We start from the raw sequence: 20,740 nt of genomic DNA on the forward strand, positions 1-20,740 counted from the left end.
CAGCAGGTCCACTTTAACTTTATTATAAAATATCCAAATTACTATAGGTTTGCCTATAATAGTGTGTATATAATAATAAAGATAATAACTATCCAAATCGCACCATCAGTATTCGCAAAATGTATGATTTTAAAATACCTACGGAACCCTAAATTTTTTGAAATAAACATAGATCCCGACTGTTTTAAAGTCGGTTAATAAACATACCTACCTTCATTGTACTCTTTCATCACCGTCCAAAGGTTCATATCTTCCGTAATAAGTTTTTCAGCTTGCTCCCACGAACCAGATACGGTCGGTGCCATGTTGAACTTCTCGCATTCCTTCCTACAAGATACAGTACATGTTAGGATGACTCATCTACACATTGACTCAACATCAAAAGGGCTTTTGTTTCTTAGAGCGACTAACACGAATAGGACTTTTATAGCACGACAGTTCACACACGTGCTGGGCTCAAGTGTATCGGGATTGTTTTTGTGGGCTTGCTTTTGTACAAAATACAGTGGGACTTCTACGAAATTAATGACGATGACGGAATGATCTTGTCTCTATTAGGAAGGTACCATCACGCTCCGCGATTGTTACGCCATTTAGGGTTCAAGCTAAATTGGACAGTCCATAGCGTAAGTGTGAAACAACCAATTTAGCTAGGACCCTAAATGGCGTGACAATTCCGTGTGGTGACTGTACATTAAATAAGTTTAAAACGTTGAAGTTTTAACAATTTTTAACAGAAAGAAAACATTACTGTCAATAAATAAAAACGAAAGCAGAAGGAACATTACAGACAATTTTTTATATTTTTAAGACGCACGTAAATTGCAGTTTGTAAGTTGGTTTTCATAGTATTTTTTTTCTCATCATAAACTATTACTCAACTATTTTTATCAACTCGCTTTAAGCACGTAGAGACATCTGTTGACCATGAGAGGGCAAATCGCACCTCGTTACATTTATTTTTGAGGCTGCACATAAATCTGAAACGTTCAGCAACTCATCCGTACCTTACCAGCCAGCTTTAACCAATGAGAGTGCCACTCGAACGCTAATACGCTACAAGGACTCATTCATACAGCTAAGTTTACATTAAATTAAAGGAAATTATCTAAATCAGTGTTTGCCGCGTGCGCCTAGAACAAGCAGCGACATCTGTCGACCACGTCTTAATACGACGCGCTAAAACTTACAGCAACTCGTCTTTATCAGCCTGGAGCTTTAGCCAGTGCGCGTGTGCCTCGAGCACGGAGCGACATCTGTCGACCATGTCCCGGTACGTGGCGCCCCGCGTGTCGTCGAGCCGCGCGCGCGCCTGCGCCCAGCGCGACGCCCACGACTCGAGCCCACCGTTCAAATTCTCCCATTCGCCGCTTAAGCTTGATTTTACTACTTCAGCCTGCAGATAAAGAATATGATATCAAATCTACAACGCCTGACGAAAAATCAATAGCAGTAACACATCACTCATAAGTAATTGCTAATGAAAACACTATAACGCAGATACAAACTTGATGTTCAAACATTTGTTGTCGGCTCTGCATTAACTCTTGAACCTTCTGCCACTCTTTTATCGTCCCGTCGACGGAAGCATCTCCGCCCCAAGTACGCAGCATATGGCCTTTCTTCTTCAGATTTTCCACAGTCTTCTCCATCTTCAAAAAAGTTAATTTAAGAATCATAACTCTTTTGAATTCTTATTCGAATTGCATTTCCATACGGCGGTAAGTAAGCTAACAGAAAAAGTGACATACATAGTTTTATTATGTCAATCAAATAGATAATACTGTATAATGCACATAAGGAGTATGAGGTGTTTTCGGGTAATTCCGTATATATACTTCAGAACGTCGGGTGATTCCGAAAATCGACAAATGTATTTATTCCATATAATTAATTAATATTAGACCTGCTCAAAAAAAAAAACAATCTGTAGCGACGAACAGCCGCTCGCGCTTCGCGTTCGCTCGGTCATCTGTGAATGGTGCAATCACCTCGAGTATTGCCTAGAACAGTTTTAGGGACATAAGAGAACTCGCGTGCGAGAACTCGCATGCGAGTTTGATTACATTGCGTCGTTTGATCGGTCGGCTGAATTGTTGTAACCTCAATGGTCGGCAATGTAACTAAAATCGTATACAAGTTCTCGCGCCGTCTAAATGAGCCTTAACTTCGAGCAGCTTTTTAGGGTTCCGTACCCAAAGGGTAAAAACGGGACCCTATTACTAAGACTCCGCTGTCCGTCCGTCTGTCACCAGGCTGTAACTCACGAACCGTGATAGCTAGACAGTTGAAATTTTCACAGAAGATGTATTTCTGTTGCCGCTATAACAACAAATACTAAAAACAGAATAAAATAAAGATTTAAGTGGGGCTCCCATACAACAAACGTGGTTTTTGACCGAAGTTAAGCAACGTCGGGCGGGGTCAGTACTTGGATGGGTGACCGTTTTCTTGCTTGTTTTGCCTATTTTTTGTTGATGGTGCGGACCCTCCGTGCGCGAGTCCGACCCGCACTTGGCCGGTTTTTTTAAACATCAACTAACCTCAGGCATTTTCTCTCGCATCGCTTGCTGCTTAGCGCTTATCTCCGCCAGCTCCTTGGCGTTCTTCGGCGCCTGTTTGTCCTCGAGCGCGAGCGCGGCGGCCGCCATGAAGGCGTCCAACTCGGCGGCGTCGGCGCGGCAGCTGGCCTGCAGCGACAACATGAGGCAGCTCCACAGGTTGCGGGCTTGCGCTTCGAACTCGTGCCGCAGCGTCGCTGTTACGACCACTATCCAGTCTATTTTCTCGTCGTCGCTGTAATATTAAACGAAATTACGGTTACGGTATTTATAAGCGCTATTTGAGCTGTATAAGAACGTGATCGCTCTTATACTTTGCTCTTGTTTACATTTTAGTAGACGTCGTTATGCTCGAAGAGTCTATGAGGGCTTCGCTTTGTCTACGCTACGAAATGAGTTGGAGCTATTATTATTTAGTTTGACGTAAATATAATCGAAACCGACTACAGAAGATTGAACATCATGAGAGCAAATTTTTTTTGCCAATGTGCCAAAACGATTTAAACTTAGATTCTCTAACAACACAAGTCTTCAAATCTCATACAAGCCTTGAAGTTAGCTTCCCAGTCGGCGGGTTTCTTGTAACTTTTCCCCTATAGGTCGTCCAGATCGGGTTTGCAAGAAAAGTGTGGAGCTCCGCGTATCCTCATCACAACATATGGGTTACAATGCTTGAAGATACTTACAAGGCCATCTTGGCGACCGCCTGTCCATAGGCCTTGCAAGCCTTGAAGTTGGCTTCCCAGTCGGCGGGTTTCTTGTAACTTTTCCCCTATAGGTCGTCCAGATCGGGTTTGCAAGCAAAGCGTGGAGCTCCGCGTATCCTCATCTCGACAAGTTTCCAACATATGGGTTACAATGCTTGAAGATACTTACAAGGCCATCTTCGCGACCGCCTGTCCATAGGCCTTGCAAGCCTTGAAGTTACTTCCCAATCGGCGGGCTCCAACTTTTCTCCTATAGGGCATCCAGATCGGGTTTGCAAGCAAAGCGTGGAGCTCCGCGTATCCTCATCACAACATTGCTTGAAGATACTTACAAGGCCATCTTGGCGACCGCCTGTCCATAGGCCTTGCAAGCCTTGAAGTTGGCTTCCCAGTGGGCGGGCTCCCGGAGTTGTTCCGCGCACACGGCGTGCAGGTCGGGCACGCAGGCCAGCGCCGCGCGCCGCGTCCACGCCGAGCGCGTGCGCTCCACGGCACTCATGGCCGCTTCCAGCTGCTTCACTGCCTTGTTGCCGAGCCAGCTGTGCCTGAACATAAAAGAGGTATTTATTTCTAGAAGAAGAATAGTTATTTGTACAACAAGAGATCAAAGTTTGATATTTCTTCGAGTGCTTATTTTGAGTCCCGTGCAAGCGAAAGATTCTATACTAGAATCTTAAGCGTAGTAAGGGACTCAAAAGCGCACGAGATGTAAATAACTTTGATCTCGTGTAGTTCACAAAACTTTTCACCTCAGCAGTGAGAACATATTAGAGAACCCGAAAAATGTATTCCTTCTTCATCACTTACCTCTATTCACTCATGTTTTCTTAAGATATAACAACAATTAAGTTTTCACCTCAGCAGCTCGAACAAGGGTACTTTGATTCTTAAAAACAGTGAGCAAAATGCGATTTTGCTCACTGAGTGAGACAAAATGACATTCAAGTGACCTTTATAGTCAAATGTCATTTCAACATGCGGGGTCTAATAAAACTTCGAAATACTTGGGTTCTATTATCTCTGTCCCTTTCACACTGTTAGCAAAAAGAAACAGACAAAAAAAAAGTTAAAACGACATTCAACAGTATATTCACGGTTTATAATAGACCCCCGAAAAACTTCAGACCGCATCGTTCCAAACCACGTACGAGTATGAATTCTTAATAATTAATAAATAAAAATAAAGTTTAAGATTTGATAAAAACTGATAAAATACTATATTTTAGGTATTTTATTGTACAATTAAAATAACGAACTCAAAAAATACACAGATCATCACGCAAAATTAATTATTTTACTTTTAAGAATTTCTACCATAGTTGACAAATAGTACGTATCCGCAATTCGGACCGTATCTTACAAAGATTTTTTTTACAAAAAAAAGTTTGAGGTGTCAGTTAATGTTTGTTATTTCTATATTATTTTAATGGAATTTATTATTACGTTTTGTTTTTGTGTTCCATTGCGGTAATTAAACTTACTTAATTGTTTGTATATCTTAAGAAAACATGAGTGCAGGTATTAAGTGATGAACAAGGATTACATTTTTCAAGTTGTCTAATAGGTATGTTCTCACTGTGCTGAGGTGAAAAATGTTGTGTACTACACGAGATCAAAGTTATTTACATCTCGTGCGCTTTTGAGTCCCTTACTACGCTCAAGATTCTAAATTAGATTCACTCGCTACGCTCGTGAATCTATTATAGAATCTTTCGCTTGCACGGGACTCAAAATAAGCACTCGAAGAAATATCAAACTTTGATCACTTGTTGTACAAATAACTATTTCACCTCAGCAGCTCAAACAAGGGTACTTTGCTACTTAAAAACAGTGAGCAAAATCGCATTTTGCTCATTTTGTCTCACTCAATGCAATTTTGCTCACTGTTTTTAAGTAGCAAAGTACCATTGTTCGAGCTGCTGAGGTGAAAAATAAATTTATTCAGGACGCTTACAATATTGCTTAAATGTTATACAACTCTTTTATTAATATAAAACATAAACGTCACTGAAAAGGTCTCCCCTCAGGTTGATGTCAAGTTAACTTCCAGGTATCTTGACGCTGGTCTTCCGTGAAGACCTGTCCAAGCGATCGCGTCAGCACGTAAACTTACTTTACATTAAACATATTATATTCGTTATCCATACTTAGTCGTATCCAGCAGGATGAATATGGTTTATACTATAGGAGCTGGGACCGAGCCCGAAATCGTGGAAGAAATCTTGGCCTTTTCATATATTTAGGCTGTCAATATTTTTTATGGGATATTTTTTTGTTTTCTCGGTAAATAATATTCTATTACTTACATACACAATGGTCAATGGTTGAACACAGGTAGGTATACAAAAGTGCATACCCACTTTATGAATTATTTCCATTCCTTGTGAAAGCCTATCTGTAGTCATAGAGAAAAAAATACATAGAGTGCTCACTCCATACATCAGTTTTAGTACCAAAAAGACTATTAGCATCTAGCATCGAGTAGCGGAACTATCAGTACTGCTACTTGACAATAGATGTAGCCACCGACCGGAAAGTCTTATGCTGTTGAGATAAGACTTTCCGGTCGGTGCTACATCTATTGTCAAGTAGCAGTACTGATAGTTCCGCTACTCGATGCTAGATGTAGACACTGAAATTAATAGTCTGAACTGATGTATGGAGTGAGCACTCTATGTATTTTTTTCTCTATGGAACGAGTATACAGTACACGGCTGTAGTGTACGTACTTGTCGGCGATGGCGGTGAATATGGAGTCCCCGGCTGTATGCAGCCCCACGAACTGCGCGGGCAACGCCACCAGCCGGCGCAGCTGGTGGTAGTGTTGCACGCGGATCTCTTCTAAGGGCGGCTGAACGCGTACTGTGCGCCCTCTGACAGATAAAATAGAACTAGGGTTTGCACTACGGATCTGAAATGTATGCGAAGATCCGCGGATCCGGATCCAGATCCGGATAATTTCCATACTTTTCGGATCCGGATTGCAAACCCTAAATAGAACACTTGAAATTCAATAGTATTATAGGCAAACTTTACCCTACTTGTTTAATGCGTCATCATTGATTGATTTATTTTTTTATTAATTCGTTGTTCATTTAAATTATTGTATAGCGTGTGCATTGCGGTCCAGTTATCTAGGACTGAAATCTATATACAAAAAAATCTATACCTATAGGTCAGACGTGTCTGCAGCTGGATGGACCCGGAAAACGGATACTTTTAATTCTAAAGTACTACAAAGTTGCCTGAGTATGACTTATTACAATAGAAGGCCTTGTCGTAAGGACTGTTTCAATTGCACTACGTGTACCTACATTTTTTTTACCTGCCCACCACCTAGTCTAGTACGGTGTCCACTTTTATGAGCCCATCAACGTGCACACTAGCGCCACTGCTAAATAATCGTGTTTATTTCAATTTAACGAAAGATATTTAAAAAAAGGCCGCTACGGACTGTATCTTGTATTAAAGTACCTTTTGAACACATCAAACTAGTTTCTATGTTGCTGGATTCGTCGATCTATGAACTCAAAACAAAAACGGCCGTTTTAACTTTGGACGCATAGATTGTTTGTTATTAGTAGTATAGGCTAGCCTGTTTGTTTGTTTGGAATAAAGTAATAATTTCTGCATAGGAACTAAAGATATATCTACGCAACTACACAAGATATACTTATTGCACTTGTGTGTAATGTGTGTTTACTAGGGAATATTACCTTGTTTTGTTCTAAATGTTATCTAAATTATTATGCAAATACGTATTAGTTTAATTACTGATAATGATTATGATAAACCAAATCAATAAACTGAATTGCGTAATGTTTGTGAATGAAAATGAATGAATGAGATACTAATTTATACTTATACATACATATAGGTGATGTATACATAAGCCATCATTAAATCAATGTATATAGTAGAAGTTGGATTTACCCCCTAGTGCTATAATATAGTCCATAATTCAAATTAAAAGATTCATGTAATCATGTATTTATAGAATAAAATGTAGTCACCTTTTCGGCACAAATTAGTTTAAGAATAATTAATAACAGAAAATAAGTTAATTCCATTTTACAACCAAATTATTATGGTATGAAACACACGCCAACATCCCTATTCCAGAAGATGAGTAATTATGCAATAAGGGAGTTTAAGAAAATAATGTATACCCATTTACTTTTTTTTTCGAACTTTAACAACTTTTGGGTTGTTTAGTCTTAGAATCACGGGGACTAACTATTAAAAGAAAGAAAAAAGCGTCCCCAGTTTTCCATACAACATTTAGGAGTTTTGGGACGGTTCATACAAAATGTAGGTATGTGAAAATCTAATGTGTCACAAACCTGTCCATTTTTACGGACACTTTTTTTCTCTTTTTATATTGATAGTCCTCGTGATTTTGAGTAGAATTAACCCACAAGTTGAGTTTTTCGAAAAAAAAAAGGAAAAAGCGCGTTTTTTTTCTGAAAAACCCATAACTATATTTACATAACAGTAACATTCCTGACTGGCCATCGGCAGCCCGTATGGCTTGGCAATATGGTTTACAAATGGCCAGTTTACAGCGTCTGGTACTTACCGCAGAACCAAATCAACCTTGACCGGCGGGAAGTGCTTGTGTAAAGACAGCAGCGTCTTTATGTACTGGCACTCGAGAGCTTTGTACAGCTGCCAGTCCCAGTGGGACCTCCATAGCTCTGTGTTCTTGTACCCGTTGGCTTCAACCTAAAATACACATACAAATGTCAAGTTTCAGCTCAATCCAATACAGACTGGTGAAACTAAATGAAAGCTTGTAAAAAATAAACAGGCCAAGTGCGAGTCGGACTCGCGCACGCTCTACCGGGTGGGGTAAGTGAAGCCTAGTGCAAATAATTTTACCAAAATAAATATACATAATTATGGTAGATATTTACCGCCTCGATGATATCTCTTATATTTTTAATTTTCTTCTTCCACTCGGCTTGTTTTGCTAACAGCTCAGTGTCCATTAAGGTTTCAACTATGCCCCGAATCGCAATGTGCTGGCTTGTCAAGTAAGTATTCTGTAAATAGAAAAAATCCTTAATAAGCTTAATATATTATAAACATTAATCATATCTGAAGTATAATTCTAATCTGTCTATGGAGTCGAATTTAAACATTTTAAACTGTCGTGACTCGTGAGTGATACTAACATTTAACTGTTAATGCTTAAAAATGGAGACCTAGGCTCTCCGAAACATGTTGCGCGAGGTACGAAATATACGAGATTTTAACCGTTCGAAAGCGAGTGGGGACTATTTGTACACCAAGCCCTCTCGCGTATGAGAGGAGGCCTGTGTCCAGCAGTGAAACGTATATAGGCTGAATTATTACTATTTTATTATTATTAAACCGTAAAATTAGCTTAATGTGTGGAGTACCTGCGACTCGAGCTGGAACACGGCGCTCTTCAGCTTGTCGGTGTAGTTGCGGAGCTGGTGCTCGTCGTTCCAGTAGACGGCGCGCTGGTCCTGGACGAGCGTGGACAGCTCGAGGGCGGCCTGCAGCATCAGCGGCCGCGTCGACGGGATCATGCGCTCGCCGAGAGTGTTATGAAATGATGCCACCTGGATTGTGATTGGTGCAAGGTTTAGCAAGATAAAGATTCGCAGCGGAGACTGTTCAAAATAATCTGGCTGGACAGTGAACACGCTCTTGTATAATACAAGAGAAGATAAACAAATGTAGATCATTTTTACACTTTCCTTGCATAATTAGCATGAGTTTTTTATTTTTTTAAATCATTATTTATATCGTTTCAACACCGGAAAAAATAAAAATACATTTATAAACCTTCCCATTATTTTATTAAAAAATATTTAAAATGTTGAAAATTTTTGAGCGGTTGAAACGATCATAATTTTTGGCGCGAATTCGACGCGCTTGATGACGTCACGCGGCTCTTTTGCATGCAAATGACGTATGCCGTTTGCTACTCAGATAATAATGCCATCCCTTTTCACTCTTGGTTGGTCTTAACAATTTGTTGAAACGAGTGACGTCACGTGACATTTCGACCAATGGCGTTGCGTTTCGCTCACTAGCTTCACGCGGGAAATTTTTTGTACTTTTTATTTATTATTTTAGGCAATTAAATGATAATTTAATAACGTAAATGCATTTGTAACATGATATAACGCTAACAAACATCGTAATAAAAATATTTCGTTCAAATATAAACTGTATGCATGAGGCCTGTTATATATTTAGGTGCCGTAGGTGGACGGTAATTAATTAATACACATCACTACACTTCCAAACACTTGAATATATTTTATTTCAATTAAACTATCGCTACTAGATGTTATTAGCTAAATAGATATGACGGAAGAGAGTGAGTCAGAGAACGAACATCTTAACGAAGGCGCGAATATTTAAATCAAGAATACTGAATGTACTACACTCTTCCCCGCATAACAAATAAAATTACAAAGTTTTATAACTAGTGAACAATTAATGTTTTAACTCAATAGGAACACCAATACAACCTTAGTCTTGTTGACTACATTCTAATATCTGGTTTACATGTCTTTTCCATCTCAAACCGTCAACATCAATATAATAGGTTGTTCGAAGGCCTATTGTAGATAAGGCGACAGCACAGAATAACTAATAGTACTACCGTACAGAAAATTCACCCATTCACAAAAGTCAGGTTTAGGTATAAAATTACACCTATATCGCCGCCTGCAAGCAAAATTGAAACTTATAACCGCGCACGAACCGTGAATCTCCTTTGCGCGCCGCAGTTTTATGACCGAGCTGTGAGTGTCGGCACGGGGTTATCACTTGACAAGTTTTTATACCTATACCCACTGATTTATTGTTTTTAAGATAAATATGTAGGAATTACAAACGTTGATTATGTAAACATACATGTTTTATCCGAAAATGGCATGTCTGATTCTCGCGGAGTAAGTTTCGAAGCCATTGTGTATTTTCAATTTTGCGCGAGCGCCACGTGACACGACTATCGTGCACGCCGAGCGGCAGCCCACTGCTATACGCCTGTCTGATGGGCGCGCCGGCCAAATGTACCTAAACTGCGGAGTGACACCCCCCTGGCCACAGTACCTGCTGCAGGGCTCGCGCGTGCTGCAGCGCCGCGGCCGCGGCGTCCACTTGCGCGGCGGCGGGCGGCGCGGGCAGCCCCAGCGCCGCCAGCGCGCGCGCCTCCAGCCCCGCCCACACCAGGCGGGGGTTGTAGTTCACCACCATCATCTTGCTCTGCGCGGAGAACTCCACGACGGGCTTGTCTAGCGACAGCTGGAGCTTGCCGTTTTTAACTTGCGCCTAAAATAATAATTAACCTGTCGAATCCCACGATATGACGTCACCATAAGCATTCTGGCTCATATATGAGCCGTGGGAGCTGACAGATTAACGGGGTATCGTTTAACTGGGGCTCGTTTCTCAAAAGCTTGTCACTTTAACTTGTCATTAGTTGTAATACAAGTGGAAGTCCCTTTCTAACAAAAGCTGTCAAAAAGTGATATCCGCTTGTATTACAAGTTACAAGCTTTTGAGAAACGGGCCCTGGTGTGCAAAAAAATTATGTTTTGGTCAGCAGAAAAATCAGTTGGTCAGCAAAAATCTAACTTAAGCCTTGCCGACCATCTCATTGTTCTGCTGACCAAATTTTATTTTTTCGGCTGACCATTTAATTACTTCCCGTATTAAAATATGCAAATGCATCCACCTTGGTCATCTAGAAATTAAGATTAATTCATTAATAATTTTTTTATATAAATTATTAATGTCTTTCCAACAAAGTGTCCAGCAGGGGCATCCACTCGGATGATTTTAATGGATACTGCGAAACTTATAGCTGTAACCAATAGTACATTACTGCAGACGCCGGGAAAGAAGGGCTTGCCGGGTGAGTAGGTATAGACGGCCGACCGTAGGGAGGCCGGATAGTGATACGAAGTCGGCAAGACCTTTTCACGGCTAGGCATGTATAGTGCTTTTCTCAAACATAATATGCAATGAAATAAAAAAAAATCACCACTCAAAAAAACAAATTATAAATATCAACCACAAATAGCTACACGACTAAAGTTTTTTAATTTTTCTTCCAATCCTGCCATAATGACTTTTTTTTTACGGAAATCGTCCGTATTTCGCGTGTGCAGTGTTCGAATAGACCCTATTAGGGCCATTATACACAACCTGATAATAAGAATCTCAATTTCAATAAATAAAATAAATGCAGAGGATTTTAAATATTGTCTATGGTCTCTGGCGACTTACGTATAGACAAGATTTTAAATTTATTCATCAACACATTGAATCATACAGACTCGTATTCTTAATATCAGTACGTTCGTGTATAACAGGCGTTAACACGGATATTTTGGTCCGATAACCATTCATTCACTAAAATATAAAAAAAATTTATATAATTCGGCTGTTTAGCCTGTATGGACACAGACCCCATGTTTACATTAGAATTAAAAAAAAAAATTACTTCCCGGCCTAGGCCTTCAATTTCGTATGAAATTTCTTTACAGTTCTCTGGAGTTGCTCCGCCCTAAACGTGATACTTCGAAGCCTGATATAACGCCCGGAGCGACGACATTTCATTGCATGTTTGAGAAAACAATATTTACCTGCAAATCTCTGGACCACTCCTCGTGTAACTGTGTGTACATCGCCTTAAGATCTTTTAACACTTGCATTGAAAGTTGTTGTAATTCAGCACTGTTTTCAAACTCTTTTAAATACTTTTCCGCGCACATTTGTATATCCTTAACCTGGAAATATAATATTAATTTGCCTTTATAGATTTTAGATGTAGTCTAGATTAGCAAGCCATTAAACTTATGCCAATTTAAGCCATTTCTTGATACTTTACAAGGATTTAGGAAAAACATAAATTGTCTTTTAAACATTTTGCGAAATTGTTTTTTTTTTAACACCGACGATTTTACTAATTTACAAATTAATAGGTATATATATATACAGGATGGATTTTCTTTTTGGGTCAGTGAGGGCAGCTACCAGATCCCGTGCTGCTACGAGAAAACGGTCTAAGAAGACCTTCCCTCGATTTCAAATTAATGAAGATTGGCTTTTACAGATTTTGGAAAAAACATACAGGGTGCGAGAAAAAGGTCATTTTTGATAAACTTTTTTTTTTGATGCCAATCGATCCCATTCCTATTAAGGATCAAAAGCTTGTATGGAACCAAAAAAAATTTCCGGCTAGAAAAGCCACAAATCGAGGAAAACTTTTCCCATACAATTTGTATGAAAATAAAAACTTTTATTTTTCACATGCTATTTTTGTATGCCAATCGATTCCATTCCTATCCAGTATCAATAGTTTCTTTGGGGTCAACTTACGGTAATGTACTAAAAAGCCACAAATTAAAGAAAACTTTTTCCATACATTTACTATGGAGAAAACGTGAAATTTAATTCACATTTTTCTATCTGGCCAATCAGTCCTGTTACATTTAAGGACCATAATACTGTATGAAGACATTGCTGTAGGACTGATGGGCGAGATAGAAAATTGAGAATAACATTTCAAATTTTCCCCATAGTAAATCTATGGAAAAAGTTTTTATTAATTTGTGGCTTTTTAGTACATTACCGTCGGTTGACCCCTAGGAAACTATTGATACTGGATAGGAATGGAATCGATTGGCATACAAAAACAGCATGTGAAAAATAAAAGTTTTAATTTTCATACAAATTGTATGGGAAAAGTTTTCCTCGATTTGTGGCTTTTCTAGCCGGAAATTTTTTTTTGGTTCCATACAAGCTTTTGATCCTTAATAGGAATGGGATCGATTGGCATCAAAAAAAAAGTTTGTCAAAAATGACCTTTTTCTCGCACCCTGTATGTTTTTTCCAAAATCTGTAAAAGCCAATCTTCATTAATTTGAAATCGAGGGAAGGTCTTCTTAGACCGTTTTCTCGTAGCGGCACGGGATCTGGTAGCTGCCCTCACTGACCCAAAAAGAAAATCCACCCTGTATATATATACATACTTTCGCTTCCATTTGCTTAGCCCACTGCACCTGCTGTACAACGGGGGACATTTCCGGCGGCTGGTACATTTTCACGTCCACCTCGTCCGAGTCCATCTGGGCCTGTATGGACTTGAGCATGGAGATTAGAGACGAAATGAAGATTTCCAGTTCACTGTTCAACGCTATCTTCACCAACGGTCTGTCTATCAGCGATTTGTAGCGTATGAACTCGTATAACATCTGAAAAATAATAATTAAATAACACAGTAACTCTTACCAGTAACTTCAATAATTTCAGCGCATTTTATTTAACGAAACTTATTATTGCTAACCAAAGCTGCTAACTATAGACGATGACATGACAGTGAAAGAAGAACTCATGCCATCAAATATAAACAAACGAAATGACACTAACATAGGATTATAAAAAATATATCTATATATATAAATGCACGTGTCCTGACTGATTGACTGACTGACTGACTGACTGACTGACTCATCAACGCAGAGCCGAAACTACAAACGCTAGAAAGTTGAAATTTGGACACTAGGTTGCATTTATAAAATGTATAAGAGCTAAGAAGCGATTTTGAGAAATTCAACCCCTAAGGGGGTTAAAAAGGGGATGAAAGGTTGTATGGGGTGCAAGTTTTATTTTAAGCTAGGAATTTGAAACTTTGTAAAAATGTACTATATTAAAAAACAAGAAAACTAATTTCTGCGTTTTCGAAAATTCATCCCCCAAGGTGGTGAAAAAGGGGTTGAAAGTTTGTATGGAGATCAAATATTTTTGTGAGTGTTGGACTTGAAACTTTGTATATGGGGATATTATTATAAGACGGGAAAAGTAATTTCAGCGTTTTTGAAAATTCATCCCCTAACAGGGTTAAAAAGGGGTTGAAAGTTTGAACCCATTACAAATGCTTTGAAACTTCTTAGAAAGACATAATAGCCGATGACAAAAAAAAAGGAATTGCGACGTTTTAGGTAATACAACCCCTAAGGGGGTAAAAAAGGGGATGAAACTTTGTCCTGGGGTGCAAATTTTATTTTAAGCTAGGACCTTGAAACTTCGTAAAAAGGTATTAAATTAAAAAACAAGAAAACTAATTTCTGCGTTTTCGAAAATTCATCCCCCAAGGTGGTGAAAAAGGGGTTGAAAGTTTGTATGGAGATCAAATATTTTTGTGAGTGTTGGACTTGAAACTTTGTATATGGGGATATTATTATAAGACGGGAAAAGTAATTTCAGCGTTTTTGAAAATTCATCCCCCAAGGTGGTGAAAAAGGGGTTGAAAGTTTGTATGGAGATCAAATATTTTTGTGAGTGTTGGACTTGAAACTTTGTATATGGGGATATTATTATAAGATGGGAAAAGTAATTTCAGCGTTTTTGAAAATTCATCCCCTAACAGGGTTAAAAAGGGGTTGAAAGTTTGAATCCATTAAAAATGCTTTGAAACTTCTTAGAAAGACATAATAGCCGATGACAAAAAACAGGAATTGCGACGTTTTAGGTAATTCAACCCCTAAGGGGATTAAAAAGGGGATGAAAGTTTGTCTTGGGGTTCAAATTTTATTGTAAGCTAGGAACTTGAAACTTCGTGAAAAGGTATTATAATAAAAAAAAAGAAAACTGATTTCAGCGTTTTTGAAAATACATCCCCCAAGGTGGTGAAAAAGTGGTTGAAAGTTTGTATGCACATCAAATCTTTTTTTGAGTGCGGGACTTGAATCTTTGTATAAGGGTATATTATAAGAATACAAGAAAAGTAATTTCAGGGTTTTTAAAAATTCATCCCCGAAGGTGGTGAAAAAGGGGTTGAAAGTTTGTATGCACATCAAATATTTTTTTGAGTGCGGGGCTTGAATCTTTGTATAAGGGCATATTATAAGAATACAAGAAAAGTAATTTCAGCGTTTTTAAAAATTCATCCCCCAAGGTTGGAAATAGGGGTTGAAAATTTGTATGGAGATCAAACATTTTTTTGAGTGCGGGACTTGAATCTTTTTATAAAGGCATATTATAAGAATACAAAAAAAGTTATTTCAGCGTTTTTGAAAATTCATTCCCTAAGGTGGTGAAAAGGGGGTTGAAAGTTTGTATGCACATCAAATATTTTTTTGAGTGCGGGACTTGAATCTTTGTATAAGGGCATATTATAAGAATACAAGAAAAGTAATTTCAGCGTTTTTGAAAATTCATCCCCCAAGGTGGTGAAAAAGGGGTTGAAAGTTAGTATGCACATCAAATCTTTTTTTGAGTGCGGGACTTGAATCTTTGTATAAGGGTATATTATAAGAATACAAGAAAAGTAATTTCAGGGTTTTTAAAAATTCATCCCCGAAGGTGGTGAAAAAGGGGTTGAAAGTTTGTATGCACATCAAATATTTTTTTGAGTGCGGGGCTTGAATCTTTGTATAAGGGCATATTATAAGAATACAAGAAAAGTAATTTCAGCGTTTTTGAAAATTCATCCCCCAAGGTTGGAAATAGGGGTTGAAAATTTGTATGGAGATCAAACATTTTTTTGAGTACGGGACTTGAATCTTTTTATAAAGGCATATTATAAGAATACAAGAAAAGTTATTTCAGCGTTTTTGAAAATTCATTCCCTAAGGTGGTGAAAAAGGGGTTGAAAGTTTGTATGCACATCAAATATTTTTTTGAGTGCGGGACTTGAATCTTTGTATAAGAGCATATTATAAGAATACAAGAAAAGTAATTTCAGCGTTTTTGAAAATTCATAGGTGGGAAATAGGGGTTGAAAGTTTGTATGGAGATCAAACATTCTTTTGAGTGCGGAACTTGAATCTTTGCATAAAGGCATATTATTAGAATACACGAAAAGTAAACTCAGCGTTTTTGAAAATTCATCCCCCAAGGTGGTGCAAAAGGGGTTGAAAGTTTGTATGCACATCAAATATTTTTTTGAGTGCGGGACTTGATTCTTTGTATAATGGCATATTATAAGAATACAAGAAAAGTGATTTCAGCGTTTTTAAAAATTCATCCCTTAAAAGGATTAAATAGGGGTTGAAAGTTTTTATGGAGATCAAACATGTTTTTGTGTGCGGGACTTGAATCTTTGTATAAAGGCATATTAATACAAGAAAAGTAATTTCGGCAGTTTTGAAAATTCATCCCTCAAGTTGGTAAAAAAGGGGTTGAAAATTTGTATGGAGGTCAAACATTTATTTGAGTGTGGGACTTGAATCATTGTATAAAGGCATATTATTAGAATACATGAAAAGTAATTTCAGCTTTTTAAAAATTCATCCCCTAAAACGTTTAAGAAGGGGTTGAAAGTTGGTAGAGAGTTCAAATTGTATTTAAAGCTAGGAACTTCTAACTTCGTAAATAGGACCTTGGTGACGTTCCACGGGAAAAGGTACCTTATGGCACTTGGCGCTTACGTCGCATAGCACCGCAATTGTATTGGAGCGGCGTTAATAATAGCGTAGGCGCCAACCGCCATAAGGTACCTTTACCCGTGGGACGTCGCAGGTACTTCTAGGTAGTAGGTTTTACTAAATAGTGGACTTGAAAATATGCTGGGGGTTCAGAGGGATTATATCGAGAACAATTTTACTCAGGGGCTAGAAACTTCGTAGCCAGGTTGTGTATAATAATTAACAAATGATTAACAGTCCCTACTGCTATCTTTTGCTGCATAATGTTCTAAGCTAATGTAGAATATATAACCACCAATATACAAATCCACGCGTACGAAGTCGCGGGCAACAGCTAGTAAACCTATATTTGTTTAAGACCGCGGACTGGACGCACGCGAACGGCGGCGGCATTTACCGTTAGAAAAAGGGTTTAAATTCTGACGTTCCCGTTGTACCACCTAGTACTTACCAAAATTAACACGTAAGTATATAAGAGCCGATTACGACGGCGCTAGTGTTATTTTATAGAAAACCTCAAATGGTTCATCTGATTGGGAGATGTGATGCTGCTGACATTGACACACAGTGATACACACTGTTGAGTTTAACATCCTTTTGCGTCGGGAATTAATGACTCAATTTACATCCTGATAATAACAGTGCAATTTCTCTACCTCACCTGTTTAGTAGATGTGTTGTGTAGCCTTGGCCTTAGTTTTTCAGAGATATTTGCTTCGGCTGGTCGAAGGTTAATTGAAAACCGTGAGACTGCAGCATCCCAAGCATGAGTTGGTCCATTACACATCCATACATTTATACCTAAAAAGGAGAAAAAAAGATAAACCAAAACAAACAATAAAATTTTTAAATAGTTAATAGGAGGAATACAGGAGCTGTAGGTACCTTGAAAGGGTTCAAACATTCTGTCCGTTTTTAAATCTGCACGTTCGTCGTTTGTAAGTAGCTTGATTAATTGATTGTACGTAGACCTTATCTCATGAATCTGGAAGCGACAATACGAGTTACGGTATCGTAATAGTTACGCTTGTATCCGCCATAGCGTCGGAACTGGAGCTGATTTAAATGTTTTTTTTACACATACTTGAAACAGTTGAAACATACCTAATTAACGTTTGTGACTTATGACTATGACAAAGTACATAGTTTTAGCGCAGTGAACACGAGGTTGCAAAAAGGACGAAGCACACATGATGCGTAATGCAGCACAGCTCTGGCTCGCTTGGCATTGGCAGTAGAGAGAGAGAGTAGAGGGAGTCTTAACGGATTCGGCACGCCGCGATAGCGATGTAGGCACTTACTTACCTACTAAGAGAGCGGGGAACAGCCTGACCTTAAACGAACATCATACTGTGCAATGTAATTTATGTAATACTAGTGAAGTCGCTCTGTGAGCTCTAGATCTCGCGAACTCCCTTGGATCCGCCATTTCCATTCCCAAAAACTAAATAGATAAACAAAATTCTACATAATTATCAAACCTGATCACAAAATTTCACGAGAATCGATTGAGTAATTCGAACTGGCGGTCTAGCATAAGTTGCGTTCCCGCGCGCGCCTCCATACTCGAAATCGCGCAAGATGTATGGAGTCGCGCGCGAGAACGCAACTCATGCTAGATCGCCTGTAGAGCAGAACAGCCAGCCGGACATACGACCGCATTTTTGCCCAAGATGAAGCTGAGACTAAGACCTTCGCTATGTTGGCAAGTCCAACAAAACTTTTTACTTTCGTTACCATAGAAACCATAGTAACTTGTCCTTCACATTTTTCCACCTATACGAATAGTACGTGTTAATTTTCTGCTTTTATATAAAATATATTTGTGGCTACAAGACGGAGTTTCTGTTCTTCTACCTCTACGAACCAGCTACAACCACCGCACCGCTGAACAGCTATACCTGAGTCAAAAATAGAAACCTGTTTTAGCCGGTCCTGAATGTTCAAACAAAACGTGGGCACATAAGGTTTGCCAGTCCAGGCGTGGAGCGCGTAATTCGGCCAGTAGGTCTCCGTGAGCGACTTGCAAGCGCCGGTCCACGTCTCCGCCACGTGCAGACTCTCTGAGATTAGTGTTAGGATCTCGTTGTCTTTAGGCTGTCCGTTTACTGTCCAAATCTGTACGTTCGCGAATGCTTTTTCAATTATTTTACAAATTATGTGCCCTGAAAAAACAATCGTTAGTAAATTTCTTTGATTATCATTGATTGATTGCAACACTAACGTGGAGATGGATATGCCTGAGAAGCCACACACATTATGTATTCGCAGAAAAGAAACAGCTATTTAAAATGGGAAAACTTACTGGGCCTTAAGTTTTAAGGGCCACGGGTTTTCAAAGTGTGGTACGCAAACCCTCAACGGTTCTCCAGCGATCAAAAAGGCGTTCGTGACAAGCGACATGTAGCATCTAACCAGACTGTCTTAAATACAGAATGGCGTTTTTTCGTCACGTCTTTCGCAGTAATTTGGGGATTGATTAAGGGTACGCCGGCGAAAAAGTTTGCGAAACTATGCCTTACGACAACAACAACATACCTATAACATCAAAGATATGCGTCATCCTGTCCTGAGGATAGGGCTTGACCGTGATTCTCCAAACATCATCCAAAGCTCCTCCCACATTCTCCACAGCTTCCCTGACCTCCAACATAGGAAGTGATGGCATTGATCTGTCAATAGTATGACACAAGCATGTAGTAACTTATTAAAGTGTTCATTTAATAATTTAATAATAATAATGATATATACTTTTAAAAATATGGCTTTGTCAGAGAAAAGGAGTATTAGTGTGACGTGTGTTTACTATAAAAAAACCGGCCAAGTGCGAGTCGGACTCGCGCACGGAGGGTTCCGCACCATCAACAAAAAATAGAGCAAAACAAGCAAAAAAACGGGTTTGGGTACGGAACCCTAAAAAGCGTTTTTCAATTAATGCTAAAAAACTCACTATGTGTATGCAAAGCATCACATTCGAATTAAAATCTTGTTCCACCACTAAGATTTCTGCTTACTGAAAACTAATATAACTAGCCTAAAGTAATCTTTGAAATAATGAGCAAAATATTACTGAATTTCTTCACTAATATCTTCAAACAATTCGCAAAAGGATGAGGCTGACTCCTTCTCCTTTTTATGCGCGTCCTTTTTCTGAGCCAGAGTCTTCCAGTAGTCAATTTCATCTTCCACTGATTGTATGACTGTAATTTAAAAACATTGTGAGATTTACATGATTTTCCTTGATGATCATCACTACATAGTATACAACAAAGTCGCTTCCCGCTGTCTGTCCCTATGTATGCTTAGATCTTTAAAACACGCAACGGATTTTGATGCGTTTTTTTCAATAGATAGAGTGATTCAAGAAGAAGGTTTATGTATAATTTGTTAACCCGTGCGAAGCCGGGGCGGGTCGCTAGTTATTAATCAATCAATGGTCAGTCAAGTATGTTACTGATTGTATTAATCACTGAGTGTAATGGTATTTTTACCAGTCTGACTGTACTGTCCAAATATTCACTGTTGGATGCTTCAGCATACCTCATACAGTTTTTGTAACAAAAAGGGTAACATTCTTCATACACTAATTTTATTATTTAAAATGTATGAAACTAGTGAGTGTTAACCAGTATCCTCACATCTTTAAAAAAGCGGCCAAGTGCGAGTCGGACTCGCCCATGAAGGGTTCCGTATTTAGGCGATTTAAGACGTATAAAAAAAAACTACTTACTAGATCTCGTTCAAACCAATTTTCGGTGGAAGTTTACATGGTAATGTACATCATATATTTTTTTTAGTTTTATCATTCCCTTATTTTAGAAGTTACAGGGGGGGGACACACATTTTACCACTTTGGAAGTGTCTCTCGCGCAAACTATTCAGTTTAGAAAAAAAATGATATTAGAAACCTCAATATCATTTTTGTAGACCTATTGTCCAGCGTGGAGGTAAATGGCGGCCAAATTAAATGCAAGGAATATACTATATTAAGTTTAATGTTAAGCAGAAGGCTGGTTGGAAAAAGTGATCGTATATACAGGCAAGTAGGTTC

At 38.7% G+C, this 20,740-nt stretch overlaps 1 protein-coding gene across 3 annotated transcripts in view; it reads right to left on the reverse strand.

Annotated features, from left to right (window-relative positions):
- The window catches only part of LOC134662484 (cytoplasmic dynein 2 heavy chain 1), a 106,602-nt gene that overhangs the window by 83,024 nt on the left and 2,838 nt on the right, over nucleotides 1–20,740 (reverse strand). Inside the window, exons 5-21 of one of the 3 annotated variants that reach the window (XM_063518718.1) lie at nucleotides 19,760–19,889; nucleotides 19,228–19,361; nucleotides 18,610–18,854; nucleotides 17,575–17,674; nucleotides 17,351–17,490; nucleotides 13,294–13,515; nucleotides 11,905–12,048; nucleotides 10,367–10,585; nucleotides 8,674–8,859; nucleotides 8,185–8,313; nucleotides 7,848–7,993; nucleotides 5,998–6,141; nucleotides 3,601–3,813; nucleotides 2,544–2,796; nucleotides 1,509–1,652; nucleotides 1,191–1,396; nucleotides 212–327 (exon numbers count right to left, since the gene is read on the reverse strand). In XM_063518718.1, the coding sequence (XP_063374788.1) occupies nucleotides 212–327; nucleotides 1,191–1,396; nucleotides 1,509–1,652; nucleotides 2,544–2,796; nucleotides 3,601–3,813; nucleotides 5,998–6,141; nucleotides 7,848–7,993; nucleotides 8,185–8,313; nucleotides 8,674–8,859; nucleotides 10,367–10,585; nucleotides 11,905–12,048; nucleotides 13,294–13,515; nucleotides 17,351–17,490; nucleotides 17,575–17,674; nucleotides 18,610–18,854; nucleotides 19,228–19,361; nucleotides 19,760–19,889 (2,871 nt within the window). Of the gene's footprint in view, nucleotides 1–211; nucleotides 328–1,190; nucleotides 1,397–1,508; nucleotides 1,653–2,543; nucleotides 2,797–3,247; nucleotides 3,354–3,437; nucleotides 3,483–3,600; nucleotides 3,814–5,997; nucleotides 6,142–7,847; nucleotides 7,994–8,184; nucleotides 8,314–8,673; nucleotides 8,860–10,366; nucleotides 10,586–11,904; nucleotides 12,049–13,293; nucleotides 13,516–17,350; nucleotides 17,491–17,574; nucleotides 17,675–18,609; nucleotides 18,855–19,227; nucleotides 19,362–19,759; nucleotides 19,890–20,740 lie in introns of those variants that run through there. The other 2 variants (XM_063518717.1, XM_063518716.1) reach the window with 2 other exon arrangements.

The sequence above is a fragment of the Cydia amplana genome, chromosome 3 (genome assembly GCF_948474715.1).
Source record: "Cydia amplana chromosome 3, ilCydAmpl1.1, whole genome shotgun sequence".
Lineage (NCBI taxonomy): Eukaryota > Metazoa > Arthropoda > Insecta > Lepidoptera > Tortricidae > Cydia > Cydia amplana.